The 23,832-nt window shown below is 41.2% G+C and overlaps 1 protein-coding gene across 1 annotated transcript in view; it reads right to left on the bottom strand.

Annotated features, from left to right (window-relative positions):
* Window positions 1-23,832, bottom strand: part of ACOXL (acyl-CoA oxidase like) — a 264,996-nt gene that overhangs the window by 227,620 nt on the left and 13,544 nt on the right. Inside the window, exons 2-4 of the mRNA XM_045368880.3 lie at window positions 2,414-2,931; window positions 1,052-1,148; window positions 30-34 (exon numbers count right to left, since the gene is read on the bottom strand). Of these exons, the coding sequence (XP_045224815.2) occupies window positions 30-34; window positions 1,052-1,148; window positions 2,414-2,796 (485 nt within the window). The 5' untranslated portion in view covers window positions 2,797-2,931. The remainder of the gene's footprint in view (window positions 1-29; window positions 35-1,051; window positions 1,149-2,413; window positions 2,932-23,832) is intronic.

Genomic DNA, 23,832 nt, shown 5'->3' with positions numbered 1-23,832 from the left:
AACGTGCTAGGCTTACAGGCATGAGCCACTGTGCCTGGCCAGTTTTGCATTTTTTTGTGGAAACAGGGTTTCACCATGTTGCCCAGGCCAGTCTTGAACTCCTGGGCTCTGCCCAGGATCAGCCCACCTTGGCCTTCCAAAGTACTGGGATTACAGATGTAAGCCACCACACCCTGCTGAGGTATATTTTTTCCTATGTAAAATGTTAAGAAAGCCATGAAGCTGAATGAACTTGGCTAAAATATATCATTCCTAATACTGATACAAAGGAACTCACTAAACACGTATTTTTTTCTTTGTTTCTTCCTTTTTTCATGAGGCTAAATTGACTAAAATAATATCACTAAATTTAGAATGACAGTTTTTAGACAAATAAGACATAAACTTTGGATAAGTCTAAAGTGCTTTAAAAGCCCTTAAGATGAGTTATTTCTATTTCCCAGCTATTTAACTTTATCCCTAAATTATATTGGTTTTGTGTACAAATATTTTATTACTTCTGCTGATACTCCTATTCCCTTGCCTGTGAGATTGGAGAAGTGAATGTGTGGGCCGAAGGAAGGGTTCCTTAGGTTAGTGGGAGTGCGGCAGAAAAGGGGCCTGAGGAAGACGTTCCCCTCCACCGAGACGTGTCTGTCAGCTGCCCTCAGCATGAGATCAATGGGCTTAGCAAGTCACAAAAGCAAACAAAACAAAATCTCTAGGCAAATTAACACAGGAACAGAAAACCAAATACCGCATGTTCTTACTTATAAGTGAGAGCTAAACATTGAGTACACGCAGACACAAAGAAGAAAACAATAGGGAGGAGGGTAGGAGAAGGGTGAAGGTCAAAAAACCACCTATCGTGAGTTCTGTGCCCACTACTGGGGTGACGAAATACTCTGTACATCAAACCTCCATAACACCCAATTTATCCATGTAACAAAAATGCACATGTACCCTCTAAACCTAAAATAAAAGTTGGAAAGAAAAAATCTCTCTCTCTCTCTCTCTCTCTCTCTCACACACACACACACACACCCCATACCAAAATAACAGTGACACTTACCAGATCCTGAACTGCACATTTTAACAGAGGTAGACCCATGGCAAACCTCACTCTCTGAACTGTCAAAGCTCTCATTTCATCCAAGCTTAAATCATACCTGTGAAGAACAGATACAAAACAAGACAGCCAATAATTGGTGACTGAGGGGAGGCTGTGGATACTTTGACCCTGGGCTCAGAGAGAAAAGCTGTGTCCATCATAACGCTTGTTTGATACTGTGCACAGTGTGTGTGTTACATAGACTGGGTGTTCAATACAGTCAGACACCAGGAGGGATGTCTGACAGGATTTCCAGACAAGACCATCTTATTATTATTATTATTATTATTATTATTATTATTTGAGATGGCGTCTCACTCTGTTGCCTAGGCTGGAGTGCAGTGGTGCGATCTCGGCTCACTGCAACCTCCGCCTCCTGGGTTCAAGCGATTCTCCTGCCTCAGCCTCCCGAGCAGCTGGGACTGCAGGTGCCCACCACCACACTCAGCTAATCTGTGTGTGTGTGTGTGTGTGTGTGTGTGTGTATTTTTAGTAGAGACAGGGTTTCACCATATTGGCCAGGCTGGCCTTGAACTCCTGACCTTGTGATCCACCTGCCTCGGCCTCCCAAAGTGCTGTGATTACAGGCGTGAGCCACTGCACCCAGCCAAGACCATCTTAAAACAAGACTGCAGCACCTCCTGCTCCACAGGGCTTTGAAAATTGTCTGAGATGACTTAAAAGCAGCATTTGGGAGATAGGGGAGAGGGAGTGTCATGCATGTTACAAGAGGTGGACTGTAGTGGCCATAAGGATTGCCACTCAGGGTTGCCTTTGAGAATACCTGCCTCCAGCTGCCACACCTTCGAATCAACGGAGTGATGGTAATTACATTCACCGTGAGGCTGCTCATCTCTTGGCTGCTACCAGCTGATGGTTGAGCCTCACAAGGTTCTAGAGTCAGGCCATGCCTGCCCAAGAGGTGACCGGCTCTGGGACCCCCACTTGCCTGCAGAGATTTGCCATCACTTCACTGTGGTCTGTGGCTTTCGCAGATCAACCCTTTCCTGCCCCTCTCTTTTCAAGGGGGCCAGACCTGACGGCCTTTGCTCTGGGGGTTCTCCCCACCAATCCAGCTCCCTCCCACTTACCCTTCACAGGTGTTTTCTCCAATTAAATCTCTTGTACATCTAGTCTCATCTTGGTGCCCACTTCTCAATGAACCTAAACTGACACAGGAGGAGAGGTTCCTCTTTGGCCACCTAGCATGTTTCCATGCAACGCACAGCCTGAGCCTGGAAGACCGCACTCAGGCTACATTTCAGAGCCAGAGGATATGAAAAGGATGGCCTAATGACAGAAAATCTTCTTGGAGATACCCACCCTACAGGAGAAAAACACCAGAGCAAAACACACCCATCTTCCTCTCCCGCAGCTTCAGGGGGGCGCTGCTCTTCCTCTCCCGCGGCTTCAGGGGGGCGCTGCTCTTCCTCTCCCGCAGCTTCAGGGGGGCGCTGCTCTTCCTCTCCCGCGGCTTCAGGGGGGCGCTGCTCTTCCTCTCCCGCGGCTTCAGGGGGGCGCTGCTCTTCCTCTCCCGCGGCTTCAGGGGGGCGCTGCTCTTCCTCTCCCGCGGCTTCAGGGGGGCGCTGCTCTTCCTCTCCCGCGGCTTCAGGGGGGCGCTGCTCTTCCTCTCCCGCAGTTTCAGGGGGGCGTTGCTCTTCCTCTCTACCCCCTAACCCTGCCAAAGCAGGAGGGGGCGCTCCCATTCCTCGCTGCAAGGCTGAGGGGAGAATTAGTCTTCCACCTCTTCCACCTCTTGTCTTGCAGAGCAGATGGAGTGTCTGAGTTCCTGACCGGGCATACACCTTGGTGGGCCAATTAGGGAACTGATCTTCTATCTCCTGCACAGCAAAAGCAGGTGGTGCCAGGGTAGCATTAGTGGAGTCCAGTAGTGGCCATCTATACCCAGCAACAACAAAGCCTAGCAAGAATATGCAAGGTAAGTCTAGTCACACCCTGCTTCATACCAACACCCCATCAGCAGGACCCAATGGGAAGCTGAGACTTCACCCCTACTTGGTATTAACAAGGAAAAAGGATGTGGTAGGAGATAGGGTCAGTTGGCACCCTATCTCCTACCACATTCACCTACTTAATTCACCCCTCTCCTTCCCTGGTGTCATTAGCGCCCAGAAGAGAACTGAGCTTCCATCCCAAACCAGGTGACAACAAAGTGATGTGGATCAGCTTTCAACTTTCCCCCTCCTGATGGCAGCTCAGCCCAGTGGGGAGGGGATGATCTCATATTCCCATTTGAAGGCAACTGAGGCCGTGAGATTCAATGCCCTACATCAGCTGAGTAGGTGTTGGCAGGGCCAAAGAGGGGAGCTGAATTTCTACTCCATACCTTTTCAACAACTGTAAGTCAGCTCAACAGGAAGCTGAATATACATGGCCAGTGGACATCTCAATATACCTCAACAAGGGACTCCATGCTAAAAATATTCGATCAATCTTGAGCCACATAATAAAATATCCAAAATGTCTAGGACATGATAAAAAATTGCTCATCATACCAAGGAACCATCAGAACACATACAAAGAATTTACTAAGAACCATCACAGCAACAAGGAACATCACAACATGAATGATAAAGAAATCAACAGATACCAACACCAAGATTAATCAGACATTGGAATTATCTGATGAGGATTTTAAAGCGACTATCATAACCACGCTTCAATAAGCAATTATAATTTCTCTTGAAATAAATGGAACAAAAACAGAAAATTGTATCAAAGAAGCACAAGTTATAGAAAAGAATAAAATGGAAATCATAGAACTGAAAAATATAACCAAAATTTTTTAAATCTCCCTAGATGAACTCAAGAATGAAGTATAGATGACAAAATAGAATCAGTGAACTTGATGACAGATTGCTATGGTCTAAATGTTTGTATGTCCTCAAAAATTTATATGTTGAATCCTAATCATGAAGGTGATTATATTAGAAAGTAGGGGCTCTGGGAGATGATTAGGTCATGAGCAGTTCACCCTCATGAGTAAGATTTATGCCCTTACAAAAGAGGTCCCAGAGAGCTGCCTTGCTCCTTCCACTATGTTAGGACATAGCAGGAAGGCACCATCTATGAACCAGAAAGCAAGACCCTCACCAGACACCAAATCTTCTGGCACCTTGTTCTTGGACTTCCCAGTCTCCAGAATATGAAAAATAAATTTCTGTTATTTAAAGGCAACCTGATCTAAGATATTTTATTTTGGACTGGAACACAAATCAATAGAATTTATTCAATCTGAACAACAAAGAAAATATAGACTGAAAAATAAGACAAATATTTCTCAGGAACATTTGGGACAATAGCAACAGAGCCAACATGCACATCTTCAGTTTTGAAAAGCAAAAAAAAGACAGAGACTGGACCAAAAAAGTAGTACAAGATATAATAGCTAAAAACTTCCCCTACTTGGTAAAAGACATAATAAACCTACAGGTTCAGTAAGCTGAGCAAATAATTAGCTAAACCCAAAGAAGCCCATGTCAAAAAACATAATAATTAAATTTCTGAAAACTAAGGCCAAGGAAAAAACCTTGAAGGCAGCTAGAGAGAAAACCATTGGAATGATAGCAGATTTCTCATTGGAAACTACAGAGGCCAGAAACAAGTGGCTCAACATTTTTCAAGTACAGAGACAAAATAATTGTCAATGGCAAATCTTATATTCAGTGAAGATATCCTCCAAGAATGAAGAAGAGGAATAATAAACATCTTATCAGGCCAAAAAAATGTAAGAGAATGTTTGCTAGCAAGCTGACTTAAAGAATGGCTAAAGGTAGTTCTCTAAACAGACAGGAAATGATAGGAGAAGAAGGTTAGAACTTTCAGAAAAGAAATAACTTCAGAATGAGTAAAAATATAGTAGACTAGATTACTTATTACGGGTTTTTAATAGACTTTTTTAGAGCAGTTTTAGGCTCACTGCAAAATTGATTAAAAGGTACAGAGATTTCCCATATAGTTCCTGCCCCCACATGTGCATAGCCTCCCTCACTATCAAAATCCCCCACCAGAGTGGTATATTTGTTATGGGTGATGAATATACATTACCCATCATTATCACCCAAATTCATAGTTTACATTAGGGTTCATTCTTGGAATTGTACATTCTGTGGGTCTGGATAAATTTATAATGACATGTATCTACTATTGTAGTATCATACAGAGTAGCTTCACTGCCCTAAAAATCCTCTGTGCCATGCCTCCCCCAACCCCTGACAGCCACTGATCTTTCTACTGTCTCCATAGTTCTGCCTTTTCCAGGATGTCATACAGTTGAAATAATGCAGTATTTCAACTAGACTTTTGGGTTGTCTTCTTTCACTTAAGTCCTTACCTTTAAGTCTCCATGTTTTTTTCATGGCTTTATACCTCATTTCTTTTTAGCACTAAATAATACTCCATTGCCTGGAGGCACCACTGTTTATTTATCCATTCAACTACTGATGGACATCTTGGATACTTCTAAGTTTTGGAAATTATGACTAGAATTGCTATAAATATTCATGTGCAGGTTTCTGTGTGCACATAAGTTTTCCATTCCTTTGGGTAAACACCAAGGAAAATGATTACCGGACCATATGGTAAGAAATCACCAAACTGTCTTCCAAAGCAGCTATACCATTTTGCATTCTTACCAGCAATGAATAAGACTTCTTGTTGTCAGCATTTAGTGTTGTCAGTGTTCTGGATTATTCCAAAAGACATGTAGTGGTATCTCATTGTTGTTTTAATGTGTGTTGCCCTACTGACATATGATGTTGAGCATTTTTAATATGCTCATTTGCCTGCTATATATATTCTTTGGTAAGGTGTCTGTTAAGGTCTTTGGCCCATTTTTTGATGATGTTGTTTGTTTTCTTATTGTTGAGTTTGAAATGTTCTTTGTATATTTTGAATAACAGTCTTACATTAGACGTGTCTATGTGTCTGTTGCAAATATTTTCTCCCAATCCACAGCTTGTCTTTTCATCCTTTTGACACTGTTTTTCACAGAGCAGAAAGTTTTCCTTTTAATAAAATTCAATTTACCAATTCTTTCTTTCATAGATCATGTCTTTGGTGTTATATCTAAAAAGTCATCACCAAATGCAAAGTCCTAAGGACTTTCTTTTAGATCTCCTAGGAATTTTATGGTTTGATATTTTACATTTAGGCCTGTGATCCATTTTGAGTTACTTTTTGTGAAGGGTGTAAGGTCAATGTCTAGATTTATGTTGGGGGGGGTGGGATTTGTATGTTGATGTCCACTTATCACAGCATCACTGGTAGAAAAAGCTATCTTTTCTCCATTTTATTGTTTTGCTCCTTTGTCAATGGTCACTTGACTCTATTTATGTGAGTCCATTTCTGGACCTTCTATTCTGTTTCATTGATCCATTTGTCTGTTCTTTCACCACCACTATACTATTTTAATTACCATAGATTTGTAGTAAGTCATGAAGCCAGTAGTGGCTGTCCTCCAACTTTGTTCTTCCCCTTCAATTTTGTATTGGCTATTGTGAGTCTTTTGCCTCTCCTTATAGACTTTAGAATCAGTTGTTGATATCCACAAAATAACTTTCCAAGATTTTGATTGAAATGATGTTTAATTTTAACAACATTAAGTTTCCTCTCCCACCACTTATTTAGTGATTTTCTTTCATTCATGACTTTTTGAAATAATATTCAATGTCTAATGCAAAAAATTATAAAACCATCTGATGTGGTACTCCACGTAGGTTGAAGACATACTTCAAACAATTTGGCCAGTGCCAGTGAGTAATTCAAGCACTGTGGGAGGCTGAGGTGGGCAGATTGCTTGAGCCCAGGAGTTTGAGACCAGCCTGGGCAACGTTGCAAAATTCTGTTCCTACTAACAATGCAAAAAATTAGCTGGATGTGGTTGTGTGCATATGTAGTCCCAGCTACTTGGAAGGCTGAGGTAGGAGGATTGCTTGAGCCTAGGAGGGGAAGGTTGCAGTGAGCCAAGATCACACCACTGCACTCCAGCCTGGGTGACAGAGTGAGACCCTGTCTCAAATTTTTAAAAAAGGACTAAAAAAATATTTTAAAATTGGAAGGGTAAAGGAACCTAAATGAAAGTTAGGTTTCTATACTTCACTCAAAGTGGTAGGACAGTATTAGTAAACTACGGTAAGTTATGTATGCACTGTAATACCTCAAGCAACCACTAAGAAAATATAGAATGTGATATACTCTAAAACACAATAAACAAATCAAGACAGTATCCTAAAATAATGTTCAAATAATCCACAGGAAGGTAAGAAAGCAAAAAAAAAAAAAGAGAGAAATAAGAGACAGAAGAAACAAATAATAAAGTGGCAGATTTAAACATTGACATATCAATAATTACCCTAAATGTAAATGGTTTAAATACCACAATTAAAAGACAAAGATTGGTAGAATGAATTTTTTATTAAGTCTAAAAATATGCTATCTGCAAGAAATCCGTTTCAGATATAATGACACAGGCAAGTTGAAAGCTAAAAGATTTAAAAAGCCACGTAAATGCTAATCAAAAAGAAAAAGTAGAAGTGGGTATATTTATATCAGCTAGAGTAGATGTCAGAAAAAAGAACATCACTAAAGATAGCAAAATACATTATAATTATAGAAGGATCAATCCACAAAGAAGACATAACGATCCCAAAGGTGTACACACCAAACAACAAAGCCTCAAATATGTAAAACAAAAACTGATAAATCGCAAGATGTAGTAGTCTAGGGCCAATCAGAAGAAAGAAATCATGCAATAGGTTAAACAGACAAAGTTTAATACAAAGTATTACTATGATAAAATAATCACTATAAGAAACAGGGAAACTCCATATGGTACCCTCAGGCTGAGAGAGAGAGCACCTAAAAAGATGAAAATGTTGGAAGAGGCACAGATCTCACTAGAGAGGGTATGGTTCAGCCCATCAAACAGCAAAGAAGTTAGCTGATTTGGCCAGACCGGAGTTGGTCTAGAGTCTCTGGGATAAAAATAAACCATCCTTACAAATGCAGGTGTAAACCACCTTACAAATGATGGTGCAGGTTTGAAAAACTTTCATCTAAATATACCTAAAGAATACAAGAGAAGACTTGGACGAATAGAAATATGTGCCATGTTTTTTAACAGAAGACAATATCATAATGAAATCAATTCTCCTTATGTTAATTCATACATTAAACATAATCCAAATAACAATGCCAACAAGTGATTTTAAAATTCATGTATAAAAAGAAACAAACAAAAATAGTGAAGAAAACTCTAAACCCAAGAAAGTATGATCTTTTCAGACAATAAAATGGGTGAAAAGATTGCCAAGCTGAATAAAGAGCCAAGATCCATCAGTATGCTGTCTTTAAGAGACCTATCTCATGTGCAAAGACACACATAGGCTCAAAATAAAGAGATAAAGAAAAATTTACCAAGTAAATGGAAAAAAAAATTGGGGTTGCAATCCTAGTTTCCGAAAAAAATAGACTTTCAACGAATAAAGATTATAAAAGACAAAGAAGGGCATTACATAATGGCAAAGTGTTCAATTCAACAAGAAGAGTCAACTGTCCTAAATATACATGCACCCAATACAGGAGCACCCAGATTCATAAAGCAAGTTCTTAGAGACCTACAAAGAGACTTAGACTCTCACACAATAATACTGGGAGACATTACCACCCCACTGACAATATTAGACAAATCATCAAGAAAGAAAATTAACAAAGATATTTAGGACCTGAATTCAGGTTTGGATCAATTAAACTCATTCATGAATTTCAGTCAGCCATGAATTGGACAGACAGTTCCTCTGACCTTGGCTGGACTCTCACATATTTGAGGGTTGCCTAGAAGTTCTGTAGATATCTGATAGATCTCCACCCAAAAACAACAAAATATACATTCTTCTCATCACTACATGGCACTTACTCTAAAATTGATCACACAATTGGAAGTAAAATACTCCTCAGCAAATGCAAAGGAACTGAAATCATAACAGTCTCTCAGACTACAGAGCAATCAAATTAGAACTCAAGATTAAGAAATTCACTTAAAACCACACAACTACAGGAAACTGAACAACCTGCTCCTGAATGAGTCTTGGGTAAATAATGAAATTAAGGCAGAAATCAGGAAGTTCTTTGAAACTAATGAGAAAAAAGAGACGATGTGCCAGAATATCGGTGATGCAGCTAAAGCAGTGTTACAAGGAAACTTTATAGCACTACATGCCTACATCAAAAAGATAGAAAGATCTCAAGTTAACAACCTAACATCTCAACTAAAAGAACAAGAGAACCAAGAGCAATAAACTCCCAAAGCTAGCAGAAGACAAGAAATAACCAAGATCAGAGCTGAACTGAAGGAGATAGAGATGTGAAAAACACTTCAAAAAATCAATGAACCCAGGAGTTGGTTTTTTGAACAAATTAATTCAATAGACCATTAGCTGGGCTAATAAGGAAGAAAAGTTAGAAGAATCAAATAAACTCAATCAGAAATGATAAAGGGGATATCACTACTGACCCCATAAAAATACAACCATCAGAGAATGGCCATACTGCCCCAAATAATGTACAGATTCAATGCTATTCACATTAAACTCCCATTGACATTCTTCACAGAATTAGAAAAAACTATTTTAAAATTCATATGAAACCAAAAAGGAGCCCAGATAGCCAAGACAATCCCAAGCAAAAAGAACAAAGATGGAGGCATCACACTATCTGACTTCAAACTATACTACAAGGCTATAGTAACTAAAACAGCATGATACTCATACAAGAACAGATACATAGACCAATGGAACAGAATAAAGAACTCAAAAATAAGACTGCATACCTACAAGCATCTGATCATTCACAAACCTGACAAAAACAAGCAATGGGGAAAGGACTCCCTATTTAATACATTGTGCTGGGAGAGCTGGCGAGTTATAGGCAGAAAATTAAAACTAGACCCCTTCCTTATGCCATATACAAAAATTAACTCAAAATGGATTAAAGACTTAAATGTAAAACCCACAATTATAAAAACCCTAGAAGAAAATCTAGGGAATACCACTCAGGACATAGGCATGGGCAAAGATTTTATAATGAAGACACCAAAAGTGACTGCAACAAAAGCAAAAATTCACAAATGGAATCTAATTAAACCAAAGAGCTCCCGGACAGCAAAAGAAACTATCATCAGAGTGAACAACCTACAGAATGGGAGAAAATTCTTGCAATCTATCTATCTGACAAAAGTCTAATATCCAGAGTCTACCAGGAACTTAAACAAATTTACAAGAAAAAAAAAACAAATAACCCCATTAAAAGGTAGGCAAAGGACATGAACAGACACTTCTCAAAAGAAGACATACATGTGGCTAACATGAAAAAAGGCTCAACATCATTGATCGTTAGAGAAATGCACATAAAAACCACAATGAGATACCATCTCACATCAATCAGAATGGAGATTATTAAAAAATCAAAAAACAACAAATGCTGGCAAGGTTGCAGAGAACAAGGAACACTTTTACACTGTTGGTAAAAGTGTAAAGTTCAACCATTGTGGAAGACAGTGTGGCGACTCCTCAAAGACCTAGATGCAGAAATATCAATTGACCCCGCAATCCCAATACTGGGTATATATCCAAAGGAATATAAAGATACATGCATGCATATGTTCACTGCAGCACTGTTTACATTAGCAAAGACATGGAGTCGACCTAAAGACCCATCAATGATAGACTGGATAAAGAAAATGTGGTACATATACACCATGGAATACTATGCAGCCATAAAAAGGAATGACATCACGTCCTTTGCAGGGACATGGACAAGTTGGAAGCCATTATCCTCAGCAAACTAATGCAGGAACAGAAAACCAAAACACCACATGTTCTCACTTATAAGTGGGAGCTGAATGATGAGAACATATGGCCACATGGTGAGGAACAACACACACTGGAGCCTGTCTTGGGGGGTTAGGGGAAGGAGAGCATCAGATAGAATAGCTAATAGATGCTGGGCTGAATACCTAGACTATGAGATGATCTGTACAGCAAACCACCATGGCCCACGCTTACCTATGTAACAAATGTGCACATCCTGCACATGTACCCCTGAACTAAAAAAAGCTGAAGAAAAAATAAAAGGGGCAAATTTCCCTTAAAAAAATTTTTTTTAAAAAGATGTGTGATAAGGCCTTAAGTAACTCAAATTGTGCAAAACAGGCAGATAGACCGATAGAATAAAATGAAATACTGAGAAACAGAAGTAAGTATATATGGAAATTTAATATATGTAAGACAAACCTGGTATATCAAATCATGGGAAAAACAAACATTATTGAAACATCCAGCTGGGTGGCCAACTGGAAAGGAAAATTAAGTCAGATCCCCATTTCACTCCATGTACCAGAATAAATTCCAAATAGATCAACAATTGACATGAAAAAAAAAAAAACACAAAATATTAAAATAAAACCTGAAGAATTATTTCATAATTTTAATCCAAGAAATCTTTCTAAATATGACATAATATTTAGAAGCCATAAAGAAAAGACTGATAAATGTGACTAATAACAAAAATTTATGCATGACAAAAAGACCATAAGGATATCAAAAGACAAATGACAAACTGAGACAAAGTATTTGTTACTGATGTCATTGCAAAGGGGCCAATCCTCCTAATTACTGAGCTCCTATCGTTCATTAAAAATAGACTGGATAAAGAAAATGTGGCATATATACACCATGGAATACTATGCAGCCATAAAAAAGGATGAGTTCATGTCCTTTGCAGGGACATGGATGAAGCTGGAAACCACCATTCTCAGCAAACTATCACAAGAACAGAAAACCAAACACCGCATGTTCTCACTCATAAGTGGGAGTTGAATAATGAGAATACATGGACACAGGGAAGGGAACATCATACACTGGGGCCTGTCAGGGGTGGTGGGCCTAGGGGAGGGATAACATTAGGAGAAATACCTAATGTAGGTGATGGGTTGATGGGTGCAGCAAACCACCACGGCACATGTATACCTATGTAACAACACTGCACATTCTGCACATGTATCCCTGAACTTAAAGAACAATTTAAAAAAATAAAAATAAAACAAACAAACAACAACAACAAAAAAAAGCCAGACCAAGTGGACAATCGATTTGAACAGATGGTCCACACCACACAATAGGAAATACAAATGGCATTTAAACATATCTTTAAAATCCCTGCTCCCAGATGTATTAAAAGAAGCACAAATTAAAATTACACTCATACCAATTTTTGCCTGTCAAATGAACAAAGTCCAGACAGTGTGATAACACACTATCAAGGTTGGCAAGGTTGTGGGGAACAGACGCCCTCATATGCTAGCCCAGGGGAGGGCTGAACAGGGGAAGGAGGGAGGGTGGGACGAAGGGAGGCAAGGTATAAATTGGCACAATCTCTACTTATGGCAATTAGATGATATCAATTAAATTACAAATGAACCTACCTTTTGGGGTTTGGTTGTTTATTTGTTTTGGAGATGGTGTCTCACTCTGTTGCTCAGGCTATTCTCTAACTCCTAGGCTTAAGGAATACTCCTGCCTCAGCCCTCTGACTAACTAGAACTTCAAGTGCACACCACCATCCTGGCTCTGACCCTACTTTTTGATTCAGCAATTCTACTTCCAGAAATGTGGTTCTTTGAATGTCTTCACACATGTTAGGAGTATGCATAAGTATGGAACAATGTAAGCTATGGAGCATTACAGACATATATTTATGCGTGTGTGTGTATAAATATATATATATGCACACACACACACTCAGATGTGTTAAACTATAAATTCTTTAATCAAAAAGAAATACTGTGAATCGAGAGAAACCTCAAACTACAAAAATTAGATAGCACAGCCTACGGGAATGCCATGAAGTACATTATAGGTAAGATTCTGAAACACAGGTTATTAGCTATTTCTTTACATTTCCATTCCAGTAACTTTACTATAAAATCATTGTTATTCATCTATTTTAGAATCCCAAACTCACATCTATTCTCACATGGTAAGGTTTCCTGCTCGTAATTATAAACATCTCCTAAGTGTCAAATCCTAGTAATGATTCTGTGCAATCCATGCAGAAAAATAAGACACGACACATCAGTAGATGAGGGCCACTAATGCACAGATAATATATACATCAGCCAAAAGAGCTGAAGAAATGATCAAAACCTATAAAATAAACAGGCCTTGGCCCGGCACAGTGGCTCACACCTGTAATCCCAACACTTTGGGAGGCCAATGCAGGCAGATCAACTGAGGTCAGGAGTTTGAGACTAGCCTGTCCCAACGTGACAAAATCCCGTCTCTATTAAAAACAGAAAAAATGAGCCAAGCGTGGTGGCGGGGGCCTGTAATCCCAGCTACTCGGGAGGCTGAGACAGGAGAATCGCTTGAACCCGGGAGGTGGAGGCTGCAGTGAGCTGAGATCGTGCCATTGCACTCCAGCCTCGGTGACAGAGCGAGATCCCACCTCAGAAAAAAAAACAAAACAAAACAGGACTTAAGAAAGTGGGCTATTACTAAACAGCTCTCAACTATTAATACCCAACTTCCTTATATCAAATAAATTTCTCAACAGAGACGTGTTAGACATTTTAATTACAGGTTTATTCTCATTCCCACTCTCAAAATGCCCTACAAAGGATGAGAATAATGTTATGTAGGCAGAAATAGTGATTAACAATACACACGTTGCTTGCATATGTGTGTATTTTTATTTTAATTTCTTTAAGGACACACTAGAAACTGACAGTTTTCACCTTTTGGGTACGTGGGATGGAGGTGGGAAAATTCAGTAGATGGGAAACAGTACTCTATTTTTTATGCTGACTTTTGAACCAAGTTAAAATAACACCTATTCCAAATAAATGTTTAAATTTTATTTTAAACTGTATAGTTAAAAAGAACCACTAGATGGAGCACGTTCCTCATTTGAACTGCTGCCATAACAGATTCATAAAGAGATTAAAGCTGGATGAAAAACTATTCTGGAAACTCTCTAGCTGAAAGCTTGAACATTGGTTTATCATCATCATTGTAGTATCTAAATTGCTAACACTGTTCGAGCAAACAGGTGACAATCTGCCATGGAAAAATCAGGATTTTAGAAATACATCCTTATGCTCCAATCCCCTAAGCGATATGCATAGCTGTGTCTTCAAATATAAACCGCCACATTTAACAATCTTGGTAGTTTTCCTAAAATACTATCTGTATAACAATGGCGTATAAAATCATAAACAATGATTTTTTGACATGTTCTCAGCTATAATTTCTCTTTTCTGTCTTCTTGGGTCTCTAAGATATGGAGATAAGGCAAATATTAGTGTTCCTAGATCTCAGGCTGCAGGCAGAGGCCCTGGGTTTATGGCATCAGTGCTGGGGGTGGGCATCAGGCCTCACATGTGAGGGGCATCTGGGGACAGCTGTCGGAGACGTGATGAGGTCTAGAGAGGGCCTAGCTCTGCCCAGCAGCTCCACCATCATGTGACTTCCCTATTGGCATTCTGTGTAGGATTCAGGTTGTAAAACGGTCCTGTGATTAAGAACAAGATCGCAAACCTCTGAGCTAAAGCAGGCCACCAGAGCAAGAACTGAAGCAAAAGATACGAGAGGAGAGAGAGGAGAGAGGAAAGAGAGGAGAGAGGAGAGAGAGGGGAGAGGAGAGAGAGGGGAGAGAGAAAGAGAGAGAGCGACCTCTCTAGGAAGCCTGGCAAGGTGGCAAAACAAATGCTGACCATACCAAGTGTTGACAAGCATGCTGAGCAACCAGACCTCTCACTGGCTGGAGGCAGGAATGTAAAATGGAACTCTAGAAAAGTTTGACAGTTTGTTATGAAGTTAAACATAGACTTTCCATGTGCAATCCCATTCCCAGTTACACACCCTAGGAGAAATTCTTTGTTTACAAAACTTATTTTTAAAATCTGTACAGGAATGTTTACAGAAGCTTTTTTACAATCATCAAAAACTGGAAACAACCCAAATGCCACTAGCAAATGGATAAATAAACTGTGGCACGTCCATGCAATGGACTACTACTCGACAATTAAAAGGAATGAACCACTGACACACACAACTTGGATAGCTCACAATAACCTGGATAGGGCATTGTGTTGAGTGAAAAAAAAAAGCCAATCTCAAAACAGTTACATATGATGTAATTCCAATTGTATAAATTCTCAAAGTGACGAAATTACGGTAATGGAGAACATACCAGTGGCTGCCAGGGGTTAGGGCTGTGGGGATTCTGACTCTGAAGGAAAAACACAGGCAAGTTTCTTTGTGACGTTGTGTGCCCTGATCATGGTGTTGGTCACAATACTACATAGTGGATAAAGTATCATAGAACTAGGCAGGGCAGCATGGTGGCTCACACCTGTAATCCCAGCACTTTGAGAGGCTGAGGCACGCGAATCACTTGAGCCCAGGAGTTCCAGACCAGCCTAGCAACACAGCTAGACCCCTTCTCTACAAAAAATTTTTAAATGGCCCAGGTATGTCTGTAGTCCTAGCTATTTGGTAGGATGAGGTGGGAGGATCGCTTGATCCCAGGATGTTGAGGCTGCAGTGAGCCAAGATCATGCCACTGCACTCCAGCCTGGGTGACAGAGTGAGACCCTATCTCAAAAAGAAAAAAAAATTCATAGAACTACACACACACACACACGTGCGCGTGTGCAAGAGGATATACAAATGACCAGCAAGCACATGAGAAAGTGCTCAACATCTTAAGGCATCACAGGAATGCAAATTATAGCTATAATGAAATAATAATACACACCTACTCAAACGGCTAAATTTTTTAAAATAATGACAACACAACATTTTGACAAAGACATGGAACAATTATAACTGTCATACTTCGTCATAAAAATGTAAAATGGTACAACCACTTTGGAAAAAGATCTCAGAGATTTCATAAAATTAAACAGGTACCTATCCCATAACCTGACAATTACATTCCTAGGTATTTATCCAAGAGCAATAAAATTACATGCCCACACAAACTGTCATAGAAGAATGTTCTTAGCAGCTTTATTCATAATAGCTCCAAACTAGAAACAGCCCTGGTGTCCATCAATAGAATTGGTAAACTATGATCTATTCACAGGATGGAATGTTACTTAGCAGTAAAAAGGAACATACTGCTGATACACAATAAATGACATCTATTAACCTAGGAAACATTATACTGAGCTCTTGTGGCTCACTTGCTCTGGAGGAAGCCAGTTGCCAAGATGTGAGGACACTCAAACAGCCTTATAAATAGTCCACCTGGAGACGAACTGAGATCTCCTTCCAATAGCCCTGTCAATTAGTGTATTAGTCCATTTTGCACTGCTACAGAGGAACACCTGAGACCGGGTAATTTATAAATAAAAGAGGTTTATTTGGCTCACAATTCTGCAGGCTGTACAAGCATGGCACCAGCATTTGCTCGGTTTCTCATGAAGCCTCAGTGGGCTTCTACTGATGGTAGAAGTAGAAGGCAAAGGGGGAGCAGGTGTGTCTCATGCAAGAGAGGGGGTAAGAAAGAGAGGAGGAGGTGCCAGAGTCCTTTAAACAACCGGCTCTCAAGTGAACTAATAGGGTGAGAACTCACTCATCACCAGGAAGAGGTCAGCACCAAGCCATTCATGAGGAATCTGCCCCCATAACCCAAACACCTCCCACTAGGTCCCACCTCCAACATCAGCATCACATTTCAACATGAGGTTTGGAAGGGACAAACATCGAAGCTATACCAATGAGATATTGGAGAAGGAGCTCTTCCAGCCCCAGTCAAGCCAAGGCCAACATCCTAAATGCAACCTTACGGGAGACCCGGACCCAGCGCGACCCAATGAAGACACTTGGAAATTCCTGGCCCACAGACGCTATGTGAGACAATACATATGGGGGTTTAAGCTGCTAAATTTTGGAGTAATTTCTTACATATCAGTAGATAGCTAATACACACAGTAGTGTCGTGCACACACACAAAATTGATGGACATGACAAGTATCTTATTTTTAAAGCACTGTAGCAACATACGATGCAACAAGAACAAAGGCATGAGTGGTAAATGTACAGCCCAGTGAATTATCGCCAAGTCACCTCAACTGTGTAATCCACACCCAAGCCAAGGAAAATCACATTCCAGAACCAGCATACAAGATCCCCCTCAATCACTACTTTCTCTCTCCTACACGGTGCTAGCTGCTATCCTGCCTTATAACTTCATAAATTATTTTTTACTTCTTTTATTTATTTATTTTGAGACGGGGTCTCATTATGTTGCCCAGGCTCGTCTTGAACTCCAGGCCTCAAGCGATCCTCCTGCCTCCGCCTCCCAAGTAGTTGGGACTATAAGTACACTACCATGCCCAACGTATTTTTTGCTTCTTTTGAATATTAAAGAAACAAGCCAGGCACGGTGGCTCATGCTGTAATCCCAGCACTCTGAGAGGCTGAGGCAGGTGGATCACCTGAGGTCATGAGTTCAAGACCAGCCTGGACAACATGGTGAAATCCTGTCTTTACTAAAAATACAAAATTAGCTGGGTGTGGTGGCACATGCCTGTAGTCCCAGCTAGGGAGACTTGCTTGAACCCAGAAGGCAGAGGCTGAAGTGAGCCAAGATTGTGCCGTTGCACTCCAACCTGGGCGAGACAGAGCAAGACTCCATCTAAAAAAAAAAAAAAAAGAAAAGAAATGAAATGGGATTATCTACTATGTATTCTTTTGTGTCTGGCTTCTTTCCCTTAGTATGGCTAATTAGAGTCATCTTTAGTATCTGTTGTAGTTGTGGTTCATTCACTTTCATCATTATACAGGATTGAATTGAATTAATATACCACCAAAATATGTTGAGTGAACAAATTGTGTGATTCTGATAATAAGTACTAAAACAGACAAAACTAACCAATAGTGGGGGGAAAAACCACACACAACAGTGGTTACCTCCAGGAGGGTGGGAGCAGGGGTTGACTGGCAAGGGTATAAGATAACTTTTTGGGGTGATAATAATGTTCTGTGTATTTTGATGGTGATTGGGTTACATAGGTGTATATATTTGGCAAAGCACTGAGAATGTACACTGAAGATTTTTGCATTTCATTGTATGAAGTTTTACAGCAAATGAAAAAGATCTGGCACATATTGAAGTATTGCTAGTGGTATGCACACTGAGTTATTTAGGGGGAAGAATATTTATGTTAGTAATTTTGAAATGCACCCAAAAATGGGATATGGCGAATAGAGAGATCAATAGATGGGCAAATATGTGATAAAGCAAGTATAGTAGCATGTTAATGGCAGAATCTAGGTAGTGGATAGAAACATGCTCAATGTCAAGGTCTTTCCATTTTTGTGCATTTTTTTAAATATAAAGTGTCGGGGCCAGGCATGGTGGCTCACACTTGTAATCCCAGTACTTTGGGAGCCCAAGGCAGGTGGATTGTTTGAGCTGAGGAGTTCAAGACCAGCCTGGGCAACATGGCGAAGCCCCATCTCTACAAAAAATACAAAAATTAGCAGAGCACCTGTAGTCTCAGCTACTCAGGAGGTTGAGGTGGGAGGACCACTTGAGCCTGGAAAGTTGAGGCTGCAGTGAGCCATGATTGTGCCACTGCACTCCAGCCTGAGCAACAGAGCAAGACCCTGTCTCAAAAAAAATTACATATATATATACACACACATATATACACATACAGACAAATATATGTGTATTTGTTTATATATAATATGTATATGTTTCCTTATATATAATATGTAATTTATATATGTGTGTATATACAGCAGTGGAAAAAAGATGATCAGAACTGGAATTATGGTAGGGCCATTGTTTTCTCAAGTAAGAACTTTGTGCACCAAAGTGGTTTCTAAATACTGTTCTCAAATAAAAGAAACTAGGGCTCCTCGGATAAATGGCTGATGCCAGGACAGGGGCAGGGAAAATATAAGATGAGGCTGAAACTCCCAATGGCCAAAGCTGGAACAATTTGAGCAACAAAAATGTGCTGTTGGATTGTAACCCAAAACACAAAATAAACATATGTTAGTCTACACTGATATAAGTAAATGATTTAATAAATAAATACATGGGGGGAAAGAGATCAATCTCCTATAAGAAATAATTCGCGTAGCTACTCTCTCCTCCAGAACATGGAGCTTAACTAGCCCCGCCTACCCACTCGCCCACCTTGAGTGTTGGACGGATTGAATGACTGGCTTCCAAAGAGGGAAAAAGTAATTGTACAGTGGAGAAACCTGATAAGCACTACAAACATCACCAGGGATAAGCCATGTTGATGGAACGTACGCACTAACACGATGTCACCAGAAAGGCACTTCCTCGGGATATTCTTCCCAACACCCGTTATCCCAATCTAGTCATAAGGAAAACACAGACAAACCCAAATTGAGAGACACTCAACAAACACCTGGCCAGTACTCTTCAAAAGAGCCGGGTCATGGAAAGCATGAAAGGCGGAGGAACTGTCACAGACCAGGGGACACTGAAATGTGACAGCAAAACACAGTGTGGCATCCTGGACGGGACCCTGGAGCAAAAATCGACCACCTGTGGGAAAACTAAAGAAACACAAACAAAGTCTAGAGTTTAATAGATGCTGCTTTGTTTTTTTGAGATGGAGTCTCCCTCTGTCACCCAGGCTGGAGTACAGTGGTGCGATCTCGGCTCACTGCAACCTCTACCTCCCTGGTTCAAACGATTCTCTCGCCTCAGCCTCCTGATTAGCTGGGATGACAGGTGCCTGCCATGACGCTCGGATAATTTTTTTGTATTTTTAGTAGAGACAGGGTTTTGGCATGTTGGCCAAGGTGCTCTTGAACTCCTGACCTCAGGTGATCCGCCGGCCTCAGCCTCCCAAAGTGCTGAGATTACAGGCGTGAGCCACCCCGCCCGGCCTGTCAGTGCTGCTGTCTTCGTTTTGACAAATGTGCTATGGTTGTGTAAGATATGAATAACAGGGGAAGGTATACGGCAAATCTCTGTACTATGCTTTGTAACTTTTCTACACATTGAAAATTATTGCAAAATAAAAAAGTTTATTTTAAAAAGAAGGAAAAACCAAGGCAACACAAACAACAAAATGACCTTTGTGCATTAAAAATGAAAACAAAAAACTGAAACATTTTTAAAAACAGTCTTTGTGCATGGTTTTCTCAAAATCTAAGTCAAAAATCAGTTTTGATCTAGTGGAAAACACATCTTCAGATACCAAATTTGAATGCCATCATGACCAGGGACACCCTTGGTGTCTACCCTTTGACCACGCATGGAATGATTCCAGGTAGCACAGACATTGTGGAACGAAGCATCAACATGAACTTCAAATTCAAGCTGCTTTCACAGCATGCTCCCGCTTTAATAACCTGCCCCTTTTTCCTGGTCCCTTTTGCAAGTTTGCTTCCAGAAACACCTCCAATTCAGCCCATGATAATTCCCTACATCATTCTCTTCTTGTTGAAAACGGCAAGAGTCAAAAATGCCTTATGTCCAACACCAACGAGGTGAAACCACGGCCAAGCACTCACACAAATGACAGGTGGGCATGAAGAACAAATCCCCAAAGGCAGAGAGCAAGGAAACCATCTGCCTTCTAGTAAACACCACAGCTGCACCCGTAGCTCAACCTCCTACCACTGAAGCCTTCACCCCACCCCCAGGAGCCACCTGCACAGCCTGATGAATTGACGGTGAATGGAAACAGAAACTGTTGAATCATCTTGTGGTAACTGGCAAAGACTGCAAGATCTGAACCAGCAAGGGAGACTGAGAAAACGCGAAGACAGGGCTTTCTAAGTACTGTGGTTTAATTTCAGTTGTGAAGTCACTCAGCCGGGGAAACGTACAGTTGCTAACTGGCCAAGTCTACAAAGGTAGCAGGGAAGAAAGACTCAGGAGATAGAAAAAGGGAGGAAGAGGAAGCAAAGATGCCCTGCACCAGAGACAAAGTCTGATAGGCACTTCCAATCCACGCCTCTGCATCCTGTGCACTTCATGGAGTGCAGTGAGGAAAAGGGACGCCGCCTCTCCAGTCTTCCTTTCTCCCATCTTTCCTTGTTTCCTTGCCTCTTTACTTAAACTTTCATTAGGCACCTGCACCACACTAAGTAGGAAGAATCCAAGATACCTTGGCCCAATCCTCTCCTCAGAGAGCTCAGACTCTAGCACAGAAGACAGAGGAGCAGGAGTGTCCCAGCAAGGCACGGAGAGAAATTGTTCACATTATCACTAAGTCCCACGTGGCCAGGGCTTTGCCGCCTCCCAGGGGATGGATGGCATGGTTGTTTTCTGCAGAAGAAAGCCTTTAGTCCAGCAACTACCTGTACTCACTGTCAGGATGAGCTGCAGGGGTGGCAAAGAAGGCAGAGTGAGAACCATATCCCTCTGCACATGCCAAGAAGTGAGGCATCTGTGGGCAGAGAAAGGAGGCCCCCAAGAGGGGAGAATGGGGAGGAGGTGGTAAGGTAGAAAGGGCTGGAAGGGAGCAGACAGGAAGTGAAGGGAGAAACAGGGCCACATGAGCAGAGATGCAAACAGATACAACCTCCTAAGACAACAATACAAGCCATAAAAAAAACATGAAAACACTCCTTCACTAGGTAAAGATATGTCGGTTTTGGCAGACACTGCTGGTGGCTCTTCCTCCCGTGCGAAGATTCTGAGGTCACTCCACTGCCCAGCCCCAGGGCAGGTCTGATTGGCTCAAGTCATCCAGGGTCCCAACCTCCAGGAAAGTGATCAGCTTAGAAATGAGATTTCTTGCTTGAAACAAGGATGGTTATTTTTATAGGGTGAATTTAGGAGACCGTGAGGCTGGAGTGGCACACGAGAGGCTAGCTGAGGAAACAAAAGTGGGTGTGCAGTCCCAGCTGTTAAACATACCAGAGGGGCACCCAGTCCCGAGGCCAATAGATACAACCAGTCCTGACTCCCTCCTGGGGCTGTGCTCTGCCCACGGGATGGCTGAGTCTGCTGTTTCTGGCTGTTGTTTAAATGTGATGCAGTTGGTCACCCAAAGGATGTGTCTAGTTGTGAGAAACAAACTCACCCGTCCAAACCCAAAAACGGACTGAGAGACCCGGAGAACAGCCAAAGTGAGACTTTTAATGACAGTCTTGCAAGATCAGGTGTCTGATAGGCAGGCACCCCCAGCACAGTTTCAACAAGCAATTTATCCCCCAGTGTGCAGGTCCCTCTCCCAGTTCCTTATAGGTTGAGTACTATGGGGTCACAATCTTCCTGGACGTCACCTACTGATTGTTGGGTAGGGGCTTCAGATGCTTTTTTAGGGTTGTCTTTGCTGCATTTTATTGCAGCCCACAGTGCATTGCAATCCCAGTTAGCTCAGGGCTCTTCAAGAATATTTGACTTATGACCTAAGTAGCTGGGCAGACTGATAAGAACAGACAAAGTGAGCTATTTTGGAGACTACTAAGCTTTCATCTTAGACTAAACTTTTTTGGTTCGGGTGAAGGCAACTAAGGGGCAGAGGGAGAAGAAGGGGAAAGGGGGAGGCTGACAAGCAGGCATCTGCTATTTAAGCAGGGGCCTAGTATATCCTGTTACTTCTGTAGTTTGCTGACCTAAGTCAATTTAAGGCACTTTGTCTTGGAAATGGACCACTGTATACATTATTTCCTTCATGGTGGAGTGTGACGTGCACAAATTCTGCAGGAGTGTACAGTGCAAACTCATCATCTTCAACAACAAATCCATTCGACATACATGTGGAGGAAGCACCCTTGTGGAGGAAGCACCCTTTTGGAGGCAGGCAACATGCCCAGGAGCCGGGTCCCATGCTGGAATCGGGAGCCACTCATGCACTTACTTGTCCGTTTACAAGTAAATGGGAAGTAGGAAGGCAGACATGGTGATTCCCTCAAGGGCCAACTACAATCTGAATTGTAGTTGGATCTCAGGGTCTGAGACCACTGAGGAACCAAGGAAAGGTTGAGTCAAGTATTCTCCCATGGCTATGAGGAGAGGTAGAGAACAGCCAGGGATCTGCAGGTCGCGGTGATGTCTGCAGCATTCACAATAAGCCCATAGACAGTGTTGGAAAAAAAACAGAGGTTGTATATGTTACATAAAGGCATTGTTATGAAGAGAAAGACGGTAATCGGAGTCCCCTGCTCAACTCTGCAGTCAACATCTGTCTACAGTTGTAATCTTGGTAAGAATCATTCTCAACTCCTGGCATCAACCCACTGGCAAAGCTTTATTTATAGAGTGAGAACAAAGTATAAATGTCGCCAGCCTCGACGTTGTAAGGTAGAGGATACGGTGAAGAGACTTAAAGAGAGGAGATACTATCAACACTCAGTGCAACAGGGTACAGAAAAATAAAAATGATACACACTAATAGGAGGTAACAGGAGACTCTCCAGTCCCTTGCAGGAAAAGAAAGGGGCAGAAGTGGCTGCTTTCCCTATGGTGCAGATCAAAGTTCTGCAGTCTCAAGACACAGTAAGAATGGCTTTAGCTAGAAAACCGGCCCAGGATTCCTCAGAATTGCAGCCACTTCCAGAAGCAGTAAGGAATGGGTATTGATGAGCCACAATCTCTTTAGTCAGACATTGGTTCTTTGCGTTGGAAATATTTTCATTTGGAATCAGTCAGCAAGTCTCTACCCAGAAAAACAAAAATATTGCTGATCTTCGAATCAAAGTCACAGA

The sequence above is a fragment of the Macaca fascicularis genome, chromosome 13 (assembly GCF_037993035.2).
Source record: "Macaca fascicularis isolate 582-1 chromosome 13, T2T-MFA8v1.1".
NCBI lineage: Eukaryota > Metazoa > Chordata > Mammalia > Primates > Cercopithecidae > Macaca > Macaca fascicularis.
This window is presented reverse-complemented; position numbering and strand designations above follow the sequence as displayed.